The following is a 23,228-nucleotide window of genomic DNA, read 5'->3' on the forward strand; positions in this document are numbered from 1 at the left end:
CAAACTGACAAGTTGGGTGACTTTCCTTCTCTGCCCTTTAGAGAGCGCGGGAGAGCAGAAGTGCAGGTTTCCCATCCCCTACACAATCCTAGGTTAGTTCCCAGGAAATCTTTTTCACCTGAGGGTTTGGGGCGGGGCTGCCGACTGTTATCCCAGAGAGCTGAGCAGTTGGAGAGACAGAAGCAGCTAGAGGACAGGCAGCGGCGCTCAGGGTTGAGAGCTCTGAATGGCAGCAATCATCTGGAAAGCATGGAGCTGACTGAGGCTGGAGCGGAACCGCCTCTCTGCATGCCTGAAGCTCCTCAGGACATGGAGCTGGACCCAGAGCCATATGCTAAGCTACAGAGTGAAGTCCTGCCCATGGAGGTTTGCTGTTTCAGAGGCAAGTAGTTGAAACTGCCTAAGTGAGTAACTGAAACCCTGCTTATCTAAGCTGCTTCCAAGTTTTCTTTTTGGTAACCCTGAAGGAGCTGAAGAACTGTGAGGGCTCCTATGAGAACTGTGAAAGACTGGTTTTGAATTTAGAGGTTTTTTCTGTTTCCCCTGTGTGGGGGAAGGGCTGTCCAAGTCCCAGGCAGTGGAGTTTGCCCCATGTTTTCTGTGGTGGGATTGGAGGCCTATTATTGGCAAAGTTATTACCACGCGGAGCACACTGCCTGGCCAGCACGTCAGCTGCTGGGAGGGTCAGGGCTGTAGCACTGACTCAGGCTGAAGATTTCAGCACAAGAGACTGTTTTTGCTTTGAAGCTTTACAAGTCATTGGACTGTTAATTGGCTGGAGAGCCAGCCACAGCTTTGGGAAAGATTTGCCTTATGTGTTTGGACTTGTATCTAACCAACATTCACCCAGAGACTGTTTAACTACATATTTTGAGTGTTTTTGGGACTATTCTTGATAGTTGAACATCCTGACAAGTTTGTGGAAACGAGCAAAGCTAGCTTGAGTATTTTAATTTGAAGAATAAACCCGGTTATTTCCTGAAGATTACTTACTTGGTGTGGTGGTGTTCCCTTCTGATAACACTTCTTTTTTCCTTCCTTGTGCTGCCCGCAGCGGCTCACAAGAGTTTTTCCTTGTCCCGGTGTCCCAGGACCCATTGCCCTGCGGCTGCCGGTGACAAGTCACATTTCTAAGCCATGGTAAAACAGTGTGCTCTGTGCTGTTTGACTTCACTAACCCATAATGGCTCAGAACTGTAGTTTAATATATCATGCATGAACTTTGCTTGTTTTGCTGTGACTGGGAAAGCATGACAGTGACTCCCATCCATGGCCATCATGTGTCAAGGACTCATAAGCCTTGTTGATCTGGAGTTCCTTTCTACCCTAATTCCTGTTAACCGTGTCGAGCTTTGCGAATGTAGAGATGATGCGGTATACAAACCTAAGGTTTAGTTTAGTTTAGTTTAGTTTACTTAACAGCCATCCCTGCTCTTCCCTCCATGTTTCAGAGACAGAAGAACTCAGAAAGAACTCATTATCAATATACAACAGTGAAATGTGCCTGTATTAAAGACAACTGATTTGCTTCTCTTGTCTCTTAAGCTTATTTGTGTGGTATAATAATAACACTACAACTACTTGGTATCTGCTATTGACATGAAAATGAAAGAAAATCCCATCTGATTTTACAAAAAAATTTAGCTACCAAAAATAAAGAATTCAAAATTAGTTTACAGAACAAGATACTATTTTGTCATGGTCAACTTGTCTCTATAAAAGTACTTACCTCAAGATAGTAACACCACTCTTTTCATACTTATTTTCAATTCTCAACCATAACTTCTTTAGAATTTCTATCACAATAGAATTCTCTTCTGTACCTATAAATAATTAACATAAAGGAAAAACATCATATATTCATCTAATCAAGTTAAAGAGTACATTTTTCTCACTTGTTCCAGGCCCCCCACTGAAATAGCAGACAAGAAGATAATATCAGTGTAGAGGCCAATAGAGTCATCTCACAGTGGCTGCCCAGAAAAAAGAGGAGGGGGATCCAGGTAGCCAGCAGGGCCATTTTGTACTGTCAGCTGTATAAGAAGAGAGGACAAATTTTACATAAGACTTCAAACACCCAAGACACTAATATAATGTACTTCGTGTACTTATTGGGGTGAAGTGTTAATCATCGGTCTTGTACAGGATTCATTGTTTAGTACAGAAAAAATAATTTTTGTACTCTATTGTGGTGGAATAATTCATATTAAGATGAGCACTTAACTTAAGGCCCGATGGCTACCCAGCCATTTCACTGGTAAGTTTCCTCAGGGGCTGATGTTCTTCAAAATCACACCTGTGTCCTCCATTAAAGCACAGTTACTTACTGTAACAGGTGTTATCCAGGGACAGCAGGCAGATATTCTCAACATAAAGGTGACGTCATCCACGGAGCCCTGATGCGGACAGCTTCACAAGCAGACTTGCTTGAAGAACTTTCAGAAATTTCGCGACTGCCACACCTCACATGCACGAGTGCCTTCCTGCCCGACGTAGGGTGCGCTTCTCCTCAGTTCAGATAGCTAGCTAAGAATCCAACCAGGGGAGGTTGGTGGGTTGTGAGAATATCTGCCTGCTGTCCCTGGATAACACCTGTTACGATAAGTAACTGTGCTTTATCCCAGGACAAGAAGGCAGCATATTTTCAACATATGGGTGACCTCCAAGCTAACCAGAATGGGATGGTGGGAGTGTTGGCAATTCAGGAGAATAAATTTTGTAATACTGCCTGGCCAAAGTGGCCCTCACATCTGGAAAAAGAATCCAGACAATAATGAGAGGTGAAACTATGAACCGAGGACCAAGAGGCAGCTTTGCAGATTTCCTCAATAGGAGTAGATCTAAGGAAAGCTACGGATGCCGCCATGGCTCTAACTTTGTGGGCTGTCACTCGACCCTGTAGATGTAGTCCAGCCTGAGCATAGCAGAAAGAGATGCAAGCAGCCAACCAGTTGGAGATGGTGTGCTTGGAAACTGGATGTCCCAACTTGTTTGGATCAAAGGAGACAAAAAGTTGAGGAGAAGATCACTGTGGCTTAGTCCTTTGCAAGTAGAAAGCCAAAGCATGTTTACAGTCCAGAGTATGAAGAGCTGTTTCTCCAGGGTGAGAATGAGGCTTTGGAAAAAACACTGGAAGAACAATGGATTGATTGAGATGAAATTCTGAAACCAATTTAGGATGAGTACTGTCACCCAGTTGGGCCTGCGAGGGCAGTGCGGGGTCCGCTGACTGGTGGCAGCACGACCCTAGCGTGGCTCCAAAGAGGGAAGACCCTACACAGTACTTCAGTTCACTGGTGTATCACTAATAATAGACCAATGTCAGATACTCCGCAGCTTGCAAACAGTTTTAATTAAAAAAAAACCAACACAAAACAAAACAAAGTAATAAGACTGACTTTCTGTTGGCAGTAGGAAAATAGAAACAAACAATATTTCCCCAAGGCTCCTGGCAGTTCAACAAGCCAAAGGGGAAACAAAATAAACAGCCTGCTCCAGGTAAATATCATTAAGTCCTGAGTTCAGAGCAGTTTTTAAGAGTTCCTTCAGGAAATGCAAAACTCTCAATCACCAGTTCATTATATTCCAAGGATTTCTGGACTTCAGTTTATCTTAGTCCAGGTCTTCACCAGGTCCTTGGCTTTAAACAACCAAAACAAAATCTCTAGCACAGGGGTGCCCAATACGTTGATCACGATCGACCGGTCGATCGGGAAGGCAACGTGAGTCGATCGCAGAGCCCATCCCGGGTTCCGTGATAGACTCGTGTTGCCGACCCGATCGACCGGCCGATCAGCCTTCCTCTACCCAAGGTTCCCCACCGGTCATCACTTCACGCACACCCATTCTCGCTGTGCCCTTCCTTGCCCGACTGCCAGAACCTGTCTTCCCTCTCTCGCTTTCTCCCGTAGACACTCTTTGATAGACTGGGGGATGATGTCACTTCTTTCGGGAGAAAGTGGGAGGGAGGTCTAGGGAAATCACGACCCTGGAGAGCTGAGCGCTGGCTGCCCCTGGCGGAATCGACAGAGCCGCCAGACTGGAGAAAGGTGGTCAGGAGCAGGAGGTGCTCTGCCCAAAAATGCAAGAACTGCTGCTGCTGCTCTGACGTCTTGAGCCTGAAAATGGGAAGTTGAGGTGGTTCCTATGGGGGGGGGGGGGGGGGCTATGCATTCTTGTAAGTGCCGTGCTGAAAGGAGACGAACGGCTTTCATGGAAGGATTTATAGACTGGCTTTTTCTTTTCCTTGGCCCTGGGCGTCCGGAGATTTGGGCCTGCAGAAGCCTCGCACTGACCAGCATTCCTCTCCCCGACATCAATTCTGACATCGGAGAGGAATTTCTGGGCCAGCCAATCGCTGCCTGGCTGGCCTAGAACTTCCTCTCCGACATCAGAATTGAAGGGGAGCGGAACGCTGGTCAGCGCAAGGTTTCTGCAGGGAGAGCTTGGGGCGGCGGTGGCTTGGAGGCCTGTTCCCCTGTGGCGGTGGCAAACCTAGTGGCTTAGGGGAGGGCAGGGAGAAAGAAACAAAGGGGGCAGGCAGGGAGACAGAAAGAAGGGGGGGGGCAGGGAGACAAAGAAAGAAGGGAAACAGAAAGATAGAGGGTACAGGGAGCAGAAAGAAAGTGGGCATGGAGAGAGAGAGAGAAAGAAAGAACAGGAGGCAGGGAGAAAGAAAGAAGGGGCAGGGAGAAAGAAATAAAAAGTTGGGGGAGAGAATGAGATCTGGAGGAGAGAAAGCATATAGGAGGCTGAAAGAAGGGAAGAAATATTGGATGCAGGAGTAGGCTGAAGTCAGAAGATGTCAGAAGAAGAAGTGCAGCCAGAGTGAAGTGAGAAGAAGTCAGAAGAAGAAAGTGCAACCAGAGACTCATGAAATCACCAGACAACAAAAGTAGGAAAAATGATTTTATTTTCAATTTAGTGATCAAAATGTGTCTGTTTTGAGAATTTATATTGGCTGTCTATATTTTGCACTATGGCTCCCTTTTACTAAACCGCAATAGCGGTTTTTAGCGCAGGGAGCCTATAATCGTAGAGAGCAGCGTGGGGCATTCAGCGCAGCTCCCTGCGCTAAAAACTGCTATGTGGTTTAGTAAAAAGGGAGGGGGTATATTTGTCTATTTTTGTATGGTTGTTATTGAAGTGACATTGCATAGAGTCATCTGCCTTGACCTCTTTGAAAGAAACCCAGAATATGAATGATAATTAACATTTTCTCTGCCTTTCAGTGTGCTTTGTGTGACTTGGTCATTTTAAAAGTAGCTCGCAAGCCCAAAAAGTGTGGGCACCCCTGCTCTAACACTATGCAGCACTCCAGTCCTGGTGTTTCAGGAACAGGATTACCGGGTTCACTTTCACAAAAAGGCTTTAAACAAGCATCCACAAAATTCCCCAACCTGAAATCTTCTGTGAACCCTCCCCCAATCCTGTAGGTCCTAAGCTGGGTCCGGTTCCAACACCAGGTTCTCACAAAACTCTGTCCCAGCTGGTGCAGAGTAGCTTAATCAGTGCTAGGCACAAGTCCAATACTTGCTTATAGCCCAGCCTCGCTGCTGTGCAACAAAAAAAACCCAAACACTTTTCAAAACATTCTTTGCCAAGTCCTTCTTAAGAACATAAGAAGTTGTCTCCACTGGGTCAGACCAGAGGTCCATCTCGCCCAGCGGTCCGCTCCCGCAGTGGCCCATCAGGTCCGCGACCTGTGAAGTGGTTTCTGACCACTTCTATAACCTACCTCAAGTTCTATCTGTACCCCTCTATCCCCTTATCCTCCAGGAACCTATCCAAACCTTCCTTGAACCCCTGTACCGAGTTCTGGCCTATCACTTCCTCCGGAAGTGCGTTCCATGTGTCCACAACCCTCTGGGTAAAAAAGAACTTCCTAGCATTTGTTCTAAACCTCTCCCCTTTCAATTTCTCTGAGTGCCCCCTAGTACTTGTGGCTCCCCACAGTTTGAAGAATCTGTCCTTATTTAATTTCTCTATGCCCTTTAGGATTTTGAAGGTTTCTATCATGTCCCCTCTAAGTCTCCTCTTCTCCAGGGAGAACAGCCTCAGCATTTTTAACCTGTCAGCGTATGAAAAATTTTCCATACCTTTTATCAGTTTAGTCGCCCTCCTCTGCACTCCCTCGAGTACCGCCATGTCCTTCTTGAGGTATGGCGACCAGTATTGAACACTCCAGTATTGAGTACTCCAGGTGCGGGCGCACCATTGCACGATACAGCGGCATGATGACCTCCTTCGTCCTGGTCGTGATACCTTTTTTGATGATGCCCAGCATTCTGTTTGCTTTCTTTGAAGCTGTCGCACACTGCGCCGATGGTTTCAGTGATGTGTCGACCATCACCCCCAGGTCCCTTTCAAGTTTACTCACCCCTAGCAGTGTTCCCCCCATTTTGTAGCTGAACATCGGGTTCTTTTTCCCTACATGCATGACCTTGCATTTCTCTACGTTAAAATTCATTTGCCACTTTTTTGCCAGTCTTCCAGTCTCGTTAGGTCCCTTTGCAGGTCTTCACAGTCTTCCGTGTTTCTAACCCTGCTGTAGAGTTTGGTGTCATCAGCAAATTTGATAACCTCACATTTTGACCCCGTCTCCAGATCATTAATAAATATATTGAACAGTAGAGGTCCCAGCACCGACCCCTGTGGAACTCCGCTCGTGACCCATTGCCAGTATTGGCCCTTTATTCCAACCCTCTGTTTCCTGCCTGCCAACCAGTGTTTGATCCATCGATAGATATCCCCTTGTACCCCGTGGTTCCACAGCTTTTTAAGTAGCCGCTCGTGGGTTACCTTGTCGAAGGCTTTTTGGAAGTCAAGGTAAATAATGTCTATGGATTCCCCCTTATCCATCTGGCTGTTTATTCCCTCAAAGAAGTACAGCAAGTTCGTGAGGCACGACCTTCCCTTGCAGAAGCCATGCTGGCTCGCCTTCAGTTGTCCATTGTTTTCTATGTGTTCGCAGATTGTGTCCTTTACCATTGCTTCCATCATCTTTCCCGGAACCGAGGTCAAGCTCACAGGCCTGTAGTTTCCCGGGTCACCCCTTGATCCCTTCTTAAAGATGGGCGTGACATTTGCTATTTTCCAGTCCTCTGGGATCTCCCCAGTTTTTAGGCTTAACTTCTCTGAAATAGTCCCAACAAAACTCTTTAAAGAAAACTTCCAAAAACAAAAGAATAATTCATGGGCAGGAAACTGCCACACTCACATCCATGGGTTCCAGGGATTCCACTCCAGGCATTACAAACTCTATTACTTCCATTTGTTCCTCTGGAACCTCTTGCTCTGCCATGTCCTGTGTTACAGGACTTTCCCAATCCATGGGTTCTGGTTTGGGAGCTTGCCCTTGCCTGGCCAGGAGGGTTCTTTCTGCCAGCCCTTCCTGAGCTGTCCCTCTCAGATTCTTTGAGAGCTGCTTTAAGGGAGAAGAGCCACTCCCTGTCTTAGGTGGCTGAGGTGCTGCTTTGGAGGCTCTCTGGCTCCCTCTCAGTTCAGTGGTAATATTACACTCTGAGAGCTGGTTATATTTCCTAAGGGAGTCTGTTTTTCTGACAGGCTCTGGCTCGGGAAAGGGATCTAGGTCTGCGTCAGATTCATTCTCCTCGGGATAAGCAGCCCTGTCCTCTACAACCTCTGAGGCTCTATCTGCTTCTGGATTCCTGGCTAGGGGAGCTGGCTTAACCCCTAACCTTGACAGGATCATCCTTGGGGATGGGACTGTCACAGTAAGGAGGACCACCTTATTGTGATGGAATACTGTGAAAGGTGGGTCCGCTACGAAAGCTTGTAGCTCAATGACTCTGCGAGAAGACGTGAGCAATGAGGAAGACCTCTTTCCAAGTGAGATATTTTAGCTGAGCCGAAGACATTGGTTCAAATGGAGGCTTCATCAACTGAGCAAGAACCATATTGAGATCCCAAACCACTGTAGGCGGCTTGAGAGGTGGTTTGAGATTGAAAAGTCCTTTTATAAATCTGGAAACCACAGGATGAGCAGAGAGGGGTTTCCCTTCTATAAGTTGATGGAAAGTAGCAATTGCACTGTGTGACAAACCTAGCACCAGCACTAGTTTTGCTCCTAATAGGATCCTGTGCAGAAGAGCTGAACAGATTAATTCTGGTGACCGATTTGAGGCTGACCTCCCTTGCCCATATGACTGGAGCAGTGGTGATCCAGAACAAGGGCAGGCAGATTTGCAACATTGGCGTCCTGTCTATAAGTCAACTAAGGCAGACAAAGAGAAGCTAGCTGAGTCTAGAAAACCTAGACAAAAAAGGCAAGGAAAGCCTGCAGTGGAACCAAAGCCCATCCCCCTCTATAGGCTGAAGGGGATTGGCTGTGAGCTGATTAAAGGCAGGCTGAAGCAAGCAGTAGGGGGAGGAGTGATGAGGCTGAGTCACTCCAGCAGCCCAGAGCAGTGCCAGAGCCTTGGGACAAAGAAGAAGTGACTGATGTCCCAGATTGGCTCATGCAGGAGGTAGAAGAAAGCCTTCCCACTTCCACCTGTCTTTTCCCAGAGTTGTTGGAAGGAATGGAAGTGCAGGAAGTTGGCTCCATTACTGAGAGTCAGGCACCCATAATAAATTATAATAATGTATTCCCTCAATCTCGAGGTTCAAACCTCAAAGAGTTACAATATCCAAAGAGAATATCCATTTCTGCTCTTTATGATTTAGAATACGATCACAATACCAACCCTCCCACCCTTCTGTAACTTGATCTATAACTCTCCATGTAATCTGGTCCCAGATATGTTGTTTCTCCCTCCAGTGCTCCACCAAGGGAGTGTGAATAGAGGTACCTGTATTTTAATAAAACATAATAAGTATCTCTCCAGTCAGTCCAGTAAATGAATAGCCATTTTAGCAGTAGGATTAATTTTACACTATCAGCAGCAAGCAATGCTTGTAAATCCAGACAGTGACAATTCAACAGACAAATATATTAAACTAATAAGAGTCATTAGTGGTCTTTTCGAATTAAAACACTGAGAGATAAATTGATAAGTTCAATGGCAAAGTATCTGAATGGTTTTCAGTTAGATACCTAAAGCAGCTATTATATATATGAAAGCATAAGAAAGCAGATATTAACATTGTTATAAACATTTATCTGTTGTACTCTGTCTTTAGTGATTCATTTCATTTGTTGTAGATAAAATATAGGTTACAATTTTAATGTGATTTCTTAAAGACACAATAAAAATAAAATGAAATATTTAAGAGAAATACACTTTTAAATAGGATTGTTGGGATTTTCACTTATTATAAATTATTAATGCAGGACATAGGTGTGATTTTGAAGAGAATCAGCCCCTGAGGAAACTTACCAGTGAAACGGTTGGGTTGCCGTTAGACCTTAAGTTAAGTGCTCTTCTTAATATGAATTATTCCATCACAATAGAGTACAAAAATTATTTCGTCTGTACTAAACAATGAATCCTGTACAAGACCGATGATGATCCCAGTAAGTACACGAAGTACATTATATTAATGTCTTGGGTGTTTGAGGTCTTGTGTACAATTTGAACTCTATACCTGTTTGTTCATAGCCAGTTGTGAATTTATAAGTTGAACAAACTGTTTTTCCATTGACAGACCGAAAGAAGAGAGGATGCCAGCAAAGTGGAAAGGATCCATCCTACGGTGGTAGTTGCCCGATAGGTCTGTCTGGTTTTTGGGTGATTTTTTTTTTTACAGTGGCACAGATATTTTGAGTGTATTACACATGCAAAATATCTGTCCCATATAAAAAATGAAAAAAGTTCCCCACTGCTAACGATGGACCTCCCCAATGACCTCCAACAAAGTGTACCTCCCAGCCACTGTTCTTCCCCCAGCCCAAAACAAATGGCAGGAGGGATGCCCAATCCCTCCTGCCACCAGATGCCTCGCCACCCCGAACCCAAAACAAATGGCAGGAGGGATGCCCACTCCCTCTTGCCACCGGACACCCCCCGAACCTCCCCCCAAACCTCTGATATACCTCTTTAAAATATTGGAAGCAGGAAGCTTGCAGAGTGGTTCCTGCTTTGACCACAACTGCCAATCTCAAATGACGCACCTTCCCCTCCCCGGTGCATCATGTGATGCATGGGGAGGGGCTAAAGGCCCTGATTGGTTCTGTCACCTAAGGCCCCTCCTAAGGGGTGGGACCTTAGGTGTCTGAGTCAATCAGGCCTTAAGCACCTCCCTCTGTATCTAGGATACTGAGGGAAGAGCATAAAGCCCTGATTGGTCAAGCTAATTGGTCAAGCCAATCAGAACCTTAGGCTCCTCCCTCAGTATCTTGGATACAGAGGGAGGTGCCTAAGGCCTGATTGACTCAGGCGCCTAAGGCCCCACCCCTTGGGTCCCCCTATAAAAAAGGAAAAAAAGTCAGCCGCAGTGAGTCAGTTTTAAATTTTGATTATTAAGAGGATGTGTATGATTAAAAGTTAGTGGGATAAGCAGGTCAGTGGAGGGTACTGACTGTTTTTTCCTTTTTTATAGTGGAACTCTTGATAAAGCACAACAGTGCGAAATATGTCAGGTAATCCTCTCCCGGGTCACACGTACTAAGCTAAGTTTTTAGAAAAACTGTAAAGTACTATTTATTAGAAAAATGTACTGATTAAATATACAGTAATATAAAACTATCAAAAATAAATACGATGAGTAAAAATTAGGTTGTAAGAAAAATATTCAGTGGCCAATGATGAAGAGCCATGTAATTCTTCCCACTATAAGATTTCATTTGGCGGTGGAGTGGTGGGTCTGAGGCCAAAAGTTATACTTAAAATTTAATATCCAGAACTTTATTTATAGTACCAGATATAGGAACAGCAGTTTAGGAAGGGGAAGGTGTGTCAAGCTATTGCCAGGCATATTCAAAGCTAGGTGAGAGAGAGTGAAAGGAGAAATAAGCCATTTGGGGATGCAGTTATCCTCTCCCCCTTATGGAGACATCATTATACCCAGCAGTATCTTCGCCTTCTGCTCCCATCTACCTAGCTTCTGACTAGCATTCCCCCCCTCATATACCATCTCTGCCTAATAACAGCATCCTTCTCTAGCTTTCTTTATTCCTCCATCCAACAGTTTCCTCTCTTTCACTGCCCAGCAGCTCCCCCTTCTCATTTCCTCATTCTCTTTCCAACTCTTATGCTAATGTTTAACAGATATCATGAACAAAAACATATACATCACATAATGAAACCAGTGAAACAGACAAAATAAAATAAAACCAGAGCTAAACAGAATGATCTGCTCAGTTGAAAAACCTACCACACCATTGTTTGCTCTGGAATCTGGATACTTTTATTCTCACACATTTCCAGCACTCCCCTTTCTCTTTTCATGTTCCTCCCAGGAGGCTGATCTTTATTTACCTCAAGCTTCCTCTCCCTTCCTACTGCTAACAGAATCAACATGGGTGTTCCCATCCTCCTTTGTCATTGTTACTAGCTCCTTCAAAAATATTCTTATCATTCTGTTCTTGTCTGGTGGCTTAATAGCATCAACATCTTGGAAGAGTACAGCTCTTTCATGCAGTTACCAAATCTGGCAACAGGCTTTAGGAACTTCAGGTCTTGTACAACTGTACCAGAGAAGGAACATTGAATACTATATATACTTGAATATAAACCGATCCAAATATAAACCGAGATATCCTTTTCACCTTCCAAAAAGGGGGGGGGGGGGGGGGGGGAGTTGACTCAAATATAAACTGGAGGTTAGAAATTTGGATTATCATGGTAAGCCAATCTATAAAGACTGTTCACCTTTCCTCCCCATCAGCTATCTTGTAGGTCACTAAACATAATACAAATATCTGTGATGCATATTTCCCAAAGCTAACATAGTCACAAGGCCCCTACATAGGAAAACGCAACTACAAGCAACCACAAACTTAAATAAATGTAGACAAAAATCAAACTTACTGGATCAATTAGAACATTCAATGAGGTATGGGACCCTCTCTTGAACTATTGTTCTGCTTGTTCCATGTGATTCCATTACATTACATGTGATTCCTTGACATTACATAGGTTCTCTATGTTGCTGATATAAAAATATATATATATATATATATATATATATATATCTAATATAATAAAATGGTATGACGCGCATGCACACTAAAAAAATCGTGTTCCCTGATCCCGTCGCGGAAACACGATTGCTCATGTGCGGCCCCGGCGACGGCTTTCAAATTAAAAAAAAAATTTCCATAGCTGCGGCGGCCTTCCTCACCCCCCGGCTCCTCTCTCGAACTGGACGGTCCCCGCGTCTGCCTACCCTTCCCCCCAACACAGCGAATTCCCCCCCCCCAACGAATCAATAAATCGAGCCAGGCCGCCCTCCGCAACAGACCAGAGGAGTTCTTTGCCGCTCACCCCCCTTCCCTTGCTGCTGACCCGAATACCTACCCGGCGATTCAAGAAGCCTGTGCAGCAGTCTTCACACGCTGCTTCAGGCCCTTCTACTGCCCTGATTTGCTCGGCAGAGCAAATAAGCGCAGTAGAAGGACCCGAAGCAGCGTGTGAAGACTGCTGCACAGGCTGCTTGAATCGCCGACTTACAAGGGAAGGGGGGGGCCCAAGGACTCTATCCAAGTCTGCGGCGGCGGCTTTCAAATAAAAAAAAAACAGGTACACAACTGCGGCGGCCTTCCTCACCCCTGGCTCCTCTCTCGAACGTAGGCAGCACTATAAACACGCTGCTTCGCGCCCTTCTCTGCCGGGTCTCTTATGACATCATTGGAGACAGACGCGGCAGAGGAAATCGCCAGTTGAAGGCCGCTAAGCAGCGTGTTTAAAGTGCTGCCTACGCGGCTGGAGTCCCGAGGTTTGTCTGCGGTGGGAGGGTCAGGAGCAGGCCGGATCGACAACGGCAGTAAAAGAAGGGGGAGGGGCCAAACGGAGCAGGGAAGAGAAGGTAAGAAAAGGGAAAGGGGGAGTGGCGTAAAATCCTGCTACTGCTTCTAAACAAGAAAAGGGGGGGGGATAGGAGGGAAATGCTATTGCTGCTGCATAGGGAAATGGGATGGAAATGCTGCTGCACAGGGAAATGGGGAAAATGACAGGGGCAGGGAGAGGGACAGAAAGACAGACAGAGAAAGGAGGCCAGAGAGAGAGTCAGCGGGAGAGGGAAAGGGGGCTGCTTTGTGGGGAGGGGTGTGCTTGAGGCAAACAGCCATGGAGAGACAGGGAGAGGGATATGGGGCTACTTTGTTGGGAGGGGTGTGCTGGGGGAGACAGAAGGGGCCATGGAGAGATAGGGAAAGGGGACAGACAGCTTTGCTCTGGGGGGGAAGACAGAAGAGGGCCATGGAGAGACATTTGGGGGGGAGGTGGGTGACAGAAAGATACAGACAGCGGCCAAGGAGAGATAAAGAAACACAGACAGACACATCTATTCTAGCACCCGTTAATGTAACGGGCTTGACATAAATGCTGCATAGGGGGCAGAAAGAGAGACAAATAGAAAGAAAGACAAATAATAGGAGGGAGGGAGACAGAAAGAAAAGAAGAAAGACACAAGGGCAGGGAGTGAGACAGAAAGAAAGAAAGACAGACATACATATATTCTAGCACCCGTTAATGTAACGGGCTTAAAGACTAGTATATATATATATATATATATATATATATATGTATTACTTGAGTTACACCATCTTGAAATATATGTGTATTACTTGAGATACACCATCTTGTTCCATCTCCCTCATGAAGGGACACGTATCATGAACCTTGGTAATTTTCCTTAGGCATATGTTGTTTAAAGCTGTAAATCCAGACCCTGTTTGTCTTTCCTTCTTTGAAGATAGTACAAGGACATTTATGTTTGAAAAGATATGTTCTTAACTTGTTGTGAAGTGAATTCAATGTTTTGTTAAGCCGTATTTACAAACAGCTTTAGATAAGAAAAAAGCTCTGCTTTGTGGACTTCAGTCTTGAGATAGAAAAAATGCTGACGACCCTTACCCATGTAATTTGTTATTTCTTTTAAAGTTTCATGTAACCTGTGTCCATATATGGTTTGTGTTTATGTCACATGCTGACAACACTGATTCATGAATGATATAAAAGGGATGTGAAGCTCATAATAAAATTGGATATATTTGGAGATCATTTCTTGCCTCTACAATATGTCCCCAGATGCATCTGACTTACAAATGACAGAGACAGAGAAAGTATGGGGCAGGAATTGGGACCTAATCCTTTTCAGTTGGGCGCTCGTCTGGGATGGGCAGATGATATCACCAGTATTTTGTGAGTATTTCTGATTTTTTCTGTTCTTTAATACTCACTAGGTAGTGGTGACCTGTACCCACCCTTTATTTTAAGTTCAAGCTTTGGGTTCTATTATGGAGTTTTTTGGGGGAAAAATCTCGGGGTACTTTCAGTAAGCGCCCCTCGTGAATATAAGCAGCTGCTATTCTTTCGGGAAGAATGAAATTATTTATAGAACCCCCCTGCCCACTCTGTCATTTGTAAGGTTAAAATTTTTATAGAGTATAAGATTTTATTGTCTCTTATTACTGTACCTCGCTTATAAGGTAAGATAAGCGAATATTTTTGCATTGTTATATTGTTTTTGTAATGAGTCTCCCCCTCCTAGACAGATGAGACTTGTAAGGCTGTGTGTGTGTGACATTCTTCCTTCAGCTCACATCTTTCTGTGTCATCAATCCTTTCCCGTATAACACTGAGGTAGGACGTGCTGTTATGTGGGATGAATTGAAAGCACTGTTTGAATCAGTCTAAGATCTTTCCTTCGCAGCTTGTACACAAGCAGCTTTCATTATCAGGGTCCGTGCATGAATGCTTTTGTCCCTCCCCCCTGACTTCCCGGTTTTTGGGCTTTCATTGACAATGTTGTATTTCATGTACCCCCTATAGTGTTTCTTTGAAGTTACTCATTCTTGTTTTTATCAAGCAGTATGGTGTGATTCCACTGCTTGTCACTTATCTTTTCTCCGGCATTATCAAAACCACCATCTCTTCTTACAATACGCCCATCGCTCTTGTTGTCAAAGCTGATGGCATTCCCCGTTTCGTCCTAGATTTTAGGGCTGTTTTCTTATGTTTCTTTCTCTCCTCCATTCCACCGGCAGCCAATGTTTTTTTTTTTTTCTTTCATTGTCCTAAAGAATGTTTTATTTTAGTCCCTGTTGGTGAGGCTTTTCAGCTCTTTTTTGCCTTCACCTTTAAGCAACAGTATACCTGGTGTGGAATGCCCCAGGGCTATGTTGACTTCATTGTCCTTCGGGCTATTCTACAGTCATGCACTGCCCCTCATGGTCCTGTCCTTATTCTGTATCTCTTTTTGTGTTCCATAATTTAGGAGACCTGTCAGGCTGATAGTTTGCACCTTTTACAATGGTTGTCTGTGTGTGGTCACAAGGTGTCACGACATAAACTGCACTGGTATAAATCTGAAGTGAAATACCTGGGTTTTGTCCTGTCTCATGGTCAGAGGAAAATCTGCACTTTCCGCACTGCTGCTGTTCTGGGTCTGCCCCGCCCAGCTACCAAGAAAGACATGCTTACTTTTCTTGATATGATTGGTCACTGCCGCCAATGGATCTCTGCTTGTTCCTTCTATGACCAGATTCTGAGACAGACCCTGGTTTCTGAAATGACTGCTCTTATCAGATGGACTCATGAAATGTTGGAGATGTGCTTTGGTTTCTAGCTCAGGTCTGGGTTCTCCTGCTTATGCCCACATGTTTTATCTCTTTGTTTGGGACTATTGTAACACCATGAAGGGAGAACATGGCGGTAAGTTACGCTCTGTTGCCTTTTTTCCTATAGTCACTCCTGTTCAAGAACGCCCTGGCTGCTTGTGCTATGGTGGTAGAGATGGTTACTCCTCTGACCCTTGGTCACCCCATTACCCTTCACACTTTTCACGATGTCCAAGCCCTTCTTTTAAATGGGCTCCTGGGTCTCACGGGTGAATATTCTCTTCCTCTCTTTTTTCACAGCTTCAGTCCTTTGTTACCCCCCCCTCTGAACTTGATGCCTGGCGTTTGGCAGGTGCCCAAAGCCGCCCTTTTGGACGGACTTTGGTGCAAAGAGGGGAAACCCTGGATACCAGCTTCTAGCTCTCCCTTATTCATTGCCCAATATCATGGTATTGGTTATCGTAGTGCTCGCTCGACATTTTAACTTCTTGCTAGTGATATTTTCATTCTTGACCTTTTGCTCCTTGATACAGATATATATAGCTCGATAATTACAGCTGGCACAGTTGTGAATTGAAAATAAATTGGAAAATACAATTCCTTTCTATTGTTTTAGCTGAAATTAGGATGTTGCTAATTTAAAATGTTTTGTCCGGATGTATACAGAGCCATCCCAGATCAGTTTTGGCACAGATATTTCTAATGTTTTCCAAGGGTCCTCTTTATCACTGCAGAGATAGAGACGCTCCAAAGAGACATTAGCTTTATGCCTTTTTCCAAATATGAGATGGTTATGATATACATTATTTGTAGTTTTGGTTTTTTATATCAATGTGTTTATTTGCAGAGTTAAATTCAGCCCTGCACACTTGACAGATGGAGTAATAGCTCCACGCTTAAAACTTTATGTTTTGTCTGTGTCATGTCTATTTGTTTTAGTTTAGTGGGTACCCCAGGATACATAACATTGGCCATTTCTAGAGCTCTTTTTCCACTTCTTACTAGTCTAACTGCGCAATGTTCTTTTACTTATAGCTTTTATATTCTGAATATAGTTTAGTTAAGGGTTATATGTTTAAGAAAAAGCTTTACCTTATATAGCGTTTATTTCGTGGTGTTCCCTACATATTATCCATTCAGTATACATTTCTGAATACATTCAGTACATCAGTATGGTCTCTCTGAAGTGCATAATAGTTATATGCAGCACGCAAAAACATATCTTTTTGGATTGTTCAATTAAGAACCTTAAGTAACTGAGTATTGTCTCTCTTTTGCCATAGCTATATCAAGTAAATGCATTGGTATTGTTACATGTTGCCACATTCAGTACAGGCAACACGGTTTCTCTTTTGTTTTTTTTCCTCTTATTTGGATCACATTGGAGTACAGCTGCTGAATGATATTTGGAATGCTTTTCAAGCATCTCTTTTCAAGTATCTCTTTCTGTATGCATAGACGTCTGGCTGCTCTCCTTTTGAGATTCTCACGGGATGACCTTTCCCCGCCCCATGGGTAGACAAACCCTCAATAGTTGAGAGGAGTGATTTTCCTTTGATACAGGAGGAATACGTCCAAAAGCTCATTGAAATATTAGGGCTTGTTCAAAGAAACGTGTCTTGCACTTCTCCTTTCTCTCCACAGATTCCTACCCATTTTTTTCCAGCCTGGTGATTGTCCAGAAGCTTTCCAAGGATCGGAAGCAGACGGATTTCCCCTTTGGCCTTCCCACTACTGTGATCGCTGTGACCGGGCCTGCTGCACTCACTGAGGAGTTTCCTGTTTGGATCCACGCAAGTCGCTTGAAGAGGGTTAACCTAAAATCCCAGAAGCAAGTCTTCCCTGCGCAGATTTCATCTCCTCCAGTGGAACAACATGATGATCTCATTGCAGCATTCTACCAACTTTATCATTCTCTTACTGGCAACGCTGCTGCTAGTTTTTCTCTCTGTATGGATCATTTCTAACTGGGTCTACAGAGATGATGTGTTCTGGGTCCATGACACTTTCTGCCCATACCCATCTGTAAATGACACTCCTGCTGTAAACAGCACCCCCGGCATCTCTTTGCGAACACGACGTCAAGCTGGACTACTCCCTCGCAAAGGCTGTCCTTCAATTGGAATCCAGAAAGACAGACAGTACCTTTTGGTATAATTCCAGCAGTGTGCAAGTTGCCACCTTCTCCTTTGAGTATTGTGACATTGTGGACTGTTCATCAATTGATATCCCAAGGCTGTGCCATTGGTCCTCAGAGATTCCTAAAACTAAAGACATATGTATATATATATATATATATATATATATATGTTACTGACTCACGTTGGGGGGATAAGTGTGCATTCTGAGGAGCGGTAGGGTGGAATATTGATACTGACTGGGCTTATAAACCAGAAAATACTCTGAAAAAAGGTGGACCAAAATGGCAAATCACTGCTTACTTGTATGACCTTTCATAAGGTTGGAAATTGTTATAGGAAAAGTGTTCCTGCACAAATTATTAAGCTTTCTCTTACTATTGACAACCCTAGACCTACTGATGAAGGTATGTACATTATGGGCATGTGGTTTAAGGGTGGGTCTAGCTATCCGACCCATCAGTTTTCTTATGGGATCTATCTACCTCCTCTAATTTTACTTATCCCCTTTGTGCACTGTGGTGTTCTAAATACCCTTTGTTGCCAGGACAGCAAAAGCTTGATATTGCCGTTACCATCTATAAGGGCAATTACATATGTCATGTTTCTAATCTGACACAGGTAGTTTTGTAGGTAATTTACCCCCAGGTTGTTGTTCTGTCTTGGCTCATAGGTATGCCCCATTGTTGCTACATCAGATTTTCAACCTAGGTGATATTTACTGGCTTTATGGAGACTTTTGAAGCTACCCAGCCAGTGGATAGGCCAGTGCACTTTAGCTAAGGTTACCATGCTCCTGCATATTTTTTCTGAAAGGCATTCTTCCTATTCACATGGTTTTTCCTCTTTTCTGTCTCACATAAATCTGATCTCCTTGGTTGTTCTGATCACATGTATACATAGATGCTATAAGGGTCCCAGATGAATTTAAGGCCCGAGCTCAGGTTAAGGCTGGGTTTGAGTTCCTTATTCCCTTTATTACTATTAATAAGAATGTTGATTGGATTAATTAAATTTATTATAATCAGCAACGCTTTGTGAACTACTCTAGGGACGCCTTACAAGGTATTACTGATCAATTAGGCTTCACTTCTCAGATGGTTTTCAAAATCGTGTGGCCCTAGATATGATTCTAGCTAAGAATTCTGTAAAATTCTTCCCAGTATTTTATGCTGTTGTATTTTTATTCCTGACAATATAGGTCCTACTATGGCCATTCAGAAATTAGCAGACCTCTTTGCTGAGCTCAAATGTAACTCAGATTTATCTAATTCTTGGGATCAGCACTTTAGTTGAATGCAGGGTTGGGTAAAAGATCTTTTTATTGTTATAATCTCTATTATCTGCACTCTTGTTTTTGACTGCTCATGTACTGTGTTATTCGTATTACAGCTCCTAAAAAACCCCTCCTCGAGAGACATCTCTAGAGTATCACTCCCTTCCAGCTCATGCTGTGTATTTATGATGTCATTTTCATGACGTAAGAGGGGATTGAAGGGACACGTATCATGAACCTTGGTAATTTTCCTTAGGCATATGTTGTTTAAAGCTGTAAATCCAGACCGTTTGTCTTTCCTTCTTTGAAGATAGTACAAGGACATTTATGTTTGAAAAAATATGTTCTTAACTTGTTGTGAAGTGAATTCAATGTTTTGTTAAGCCGTATTTACAAACAGCTTTAGATAAGAAAAAAGCTCTGCTGACCACAGCACCCTCTGTGGACTTCAGTCTTGAGATAGAAAAAATGCTGACAACCCATGTAATTTGTTATTTCTTTTAAAGTTTCATGTAACCTGTGTCCATATATGGTTTGTGTTTATGTCACATGCTGACAACACTGATTCATGAATGATATAAAAGGGATGTGAAGCTCATAATAAAATTGGATATATTTGGAGATCATTTCTTGCCTCTACAATATGTCCCCAGATGCATCTGACTTACAAATGACAGAGACAGAGAAAGTATGGGGCAGGAATTGGGACCTAATCCTTTTCACCTCAGACGTTCTATCAATGCATATAGTTCTGTATCTTTTACTTTTCATATTGCCTGCCTATTTGTACTGACTTTTTCTTTTTGCTATCTGGACGCTGGTTCTATTTTGATTATCTAATGTTGATGTTTTCCCTGTTTTCCTTGTTTATTGATATGCTGTATTACATACCCAAATGGCAATAAAAATATTGAACACAAAAAAATCAAACTTAAACCTCAAGAAGCCATATGCAGTTCAAGAACAGAGAAAGAGAAACAACTTGGAAAATAAAAAGAAAGCAGTGTGAATTTACAGTAAGACTGCATTTTCTGTTCATGAAATTAAAAATAAAATTATTTTTTCTACCTTTGTTGTCTGGCTATTTTATTAACGTTTATCCCAGTTTCTGCTTTCTTCTGTCTTTTCTTAATTTTCTTTCAGGGTCTTCAATTTATCTGCCTTTTCTCTCCTTCACTTCCTCTCCTACATCCATCTCTGACTTTAACCTTTTCCTTCATTCATTCTTCTGCATCCCTATCTGCTTCAATTTACAGCTTTCCATCTCCCTCATCCTATTATTCTCCAGGGTTTGTTTGTTTTTTGCTAACTCTTCCCTCTCTCACCCCTTCCAGTATCTTCTCTTTCTCTCCCTTTATTTTCACTCTTCTAACCAGTATCTACTGTCTTGCCACCCTCCATCCAGCATAACCACTCCCCTGTTTCCTCCAACACCTCATCTCTCTCCCTCCACCTCCATCCAAGATTTCTCCCCATCACCCTTTCCTTGCCACTTACAGCACTACCTACCTGGGACTCTGGCTGTGGGGAACGGAGTCGTGGGTCTGGGGCAGACCTGAAATGCGATTGGCAGGCAGATGATTCCTCTGGGTGGTGGCTGCAGTGGTCGTCCATGCTGTTTGCTGGCCACCAGGAAGAGTGAGGAGTCAGCGGTACATCTACATTGTGATGAGCCCTGCCTTTGGACGTGGTCCCGCTAAACTGGCTAGCAATGAAGAAGCCAGACACCACAGGGGTCTTCCCTCTTGCCAAGACACTGTAGGCTCTGTTGGTCTTGATCCCGCCCCCCTCTGGTTACTTCTTGATTTTGAGGGGTAGGATTGAGACTGGCAGAGCCTATAGTGACTTGGCAAGAGGGAAAGCCCCTGTGGTGTCTGTCTTCTTCATTGCCAGGAAATAAGGCAATAAAGAGTATATTTCTTTTCCAAGGTTAAACTTAATTGATATCACATATACAACCTTAGATGAACATATTATTCCCGGGAATAATATGTTCTTCATTGCCAGCCAGTTTAGCGTTACCGGGGCCAAAGGCAGGTTCATCACAATCCAGACACAATCCAGACTCCTCCCTCTCCCCCCTCCTCCTGACAGCCGCCGCAGCCACAGCCGGGAGGAATCAGCTGCCTGCCTCGCATTTCAGGCCTGCCCTGGACCTGCAACTCCATTTCCCACAGCCAGACCTCTGGTATGTTTAAATTGTGATTTTTTTTTTTTTTTTCTTTTTTAGTTAGAGAAGTACTCAAATGTAGACTTGAAAATACACAGAGACCCTCATTTTTGGCCCAAATATCTTGGTTTATATTCATGTATATACAGTAGTCATCAGTTCCTGTGCCATAAGACATTATTCTGCAGCAGTGCTCTGTGCCAGCTCTGGGTAGGGAAAGGGATCACATCAGGGAATCTTGTTGGGGCTGCTGCTTCTGCAGGATAGGAAGGACACATTGATGAACATTGCTCTAGATATTCTTATGTCGCATATGATTCATTTGATTGAACTCAGATAGCAATGTTATCATGGAAAAGCTTAAACATTATAATTTAAGAGCAGAAAATATTTTTTTCCTATCATTTTTATATTCAAATAATATAGTTGGTAAAAATAATACCCACCAGGTATTCTAGCATTATTCATTTTAATTATTTGGGTTATTCCCTCGTTTTCTTGGATTATACTGTTTATACTTTCTTCTGAAGAGAACCGTGTTCTACTCTGCCATACAGGAATTTCAGTTCTTGAATCTAGAGAAAAGTTAATGAATCAGCCTGAATGCTATCAACAGAAATACAAAACAATTCCAGCTAACCTACACTTGGAAAAGATAACATAAAAGTGTTTTTATTGTATTGTAACAATATAGTATCATAAGGTGTGAAAACCTCACAATATAATTTTAGTAGTATAATAAGATTAGTAGTAGTGCTTTTGCTCCAGACAGTAACAAGAAGGCTCAAGGCATTTTTATGGAAAACAATTATTTATTGTGATATAAGATTTTAATAAAATGTTTTAAGAAGCAGAGAAGTCAATATCCAGAAACAATTATGCAGTTTGTGGTGGAGCAGACCTTATATTATGTTTTTTAAATACTGGCTACTAGAATGGATAATTTTAGATAAATTGTTATACAGTAAACATGATACTTCTGAAAAAGGGGAGGCATTTGGGGCATTTTGAAGATGGTATAATTTAGAAGTGTGGAGGGGCATATAAAAAAAAAAACACGTCTAAGTCTCCTTTTGGCCTAAGGCCTTAAACGTTGAAAGTAGAAGCAGGGAAAATGTCCATTATCAAAAAAAACGTCCAAAAGGAGTTTTTTTTATAATGGCCTGCCTCTACGTTCAGCTGTTTAAACGCCCAGACCACCACTACGTCTAAACTTATACCATTTAATCAACCTAAAAAAAGCATAAGCCCCAAACATCCAAAACAAGGGCTTTTTAGGCGAAGGAGGAGCCTGTCCTTCACCTAAAAGCTGGATTTTGTAACCAGTGTCTGTCAAAACCAACACCGGTTACAGAATCCACCCCCCCCCATGACATCGGGGCAAGAGGGAGCCCAAGCCCTCCTGCCCCGTGGCAGCCCCGAACCCCCCGACAGGATCGGGGAAGGAGGGAGCCCAAGCCCTCCTGCCCTCGACGCAAGGCCCCCTCCTGAACCCTGATCAGGCTTTTTATCGTCCAAGAACCCATTTAGGCCACTTTTTAGACGTTTTTGAGTTTTTTTTAAATTATGAGCCCCTTAGTGTCATTTTATAAAAGGTCACCTATATGGGAAGGCTAAAGAGGCACCTATTGTATAAAGATACTTGGAGGGCAATTTTCGATATGACATCTACTCCAAAGTTAGACGTCACCCGGAAGATGTCCAAAATCTAACAGCTATAACAAAAATAAACAAACAAAACCCAAAAATGTACAGTGTGTTTTGAAAATTACCAAGATAAACATCTAGGAAATTGATGTCTACAGACAGTATCACTGTTCGCCGATAAATGTCTCCATGCATTGAAAATACCCACGCAAATCATCCAATGTATGATTGTGCATGGAGAACATCAGTGATGATATCTAGATGGTACCACGATGATGAAACAACGTTTCTGTGATGTGCTCAATATGTATA

General features: G+C 43.3%; 1 protein-coding gene across 4 annotated transcripts in view; it reads right to left on the bottom strand.

The window, feature by feature from the left end:
- The window catches only part of ADGB (androglobin), a 633,675-nt gene that overhangs the window by 150,304 nt on the left and 460,143 nt on the right, over positions 1 to 23,228 (bottom strand). For all 4 annotated transcript variants that reach the window (XM_033939743.1, XM_033939744.1, XM_033939742.1 and 1 more), the window contains 2 exons: positions 21,716 to 21,844; positions 1,730 to 1,823 (listed from right to left, as the gene is read on the bottom strand). In XM_033939743.1, the coding sequence (XP_033795634.1) occupies positions 1,730 to 1,823; positions 21,716 to 21,844 (223 nt within the window). The remainder of the gene's footprint in view (positions 1 to 1,729; positions 1,824 to 21,715; positions 21,845 to 23,228) is intronic.

The sequence above is a fragment of the Geotrypetes seraphini genome, chromosome 3 (assembly GCF_902459505.1).
Source record: "Geotrypetes seraphini chromosome 3, aGeoSer1.1, whole genome shotgun sequence".
Classification (NCBI taxonomy): domain Eukaryota; kingdom Metazoa; phylum Chordata; class Amphibia; order Gymnophiona; family Dermophiidae; genus Geotrypetes; species Geotrypetes seraphini.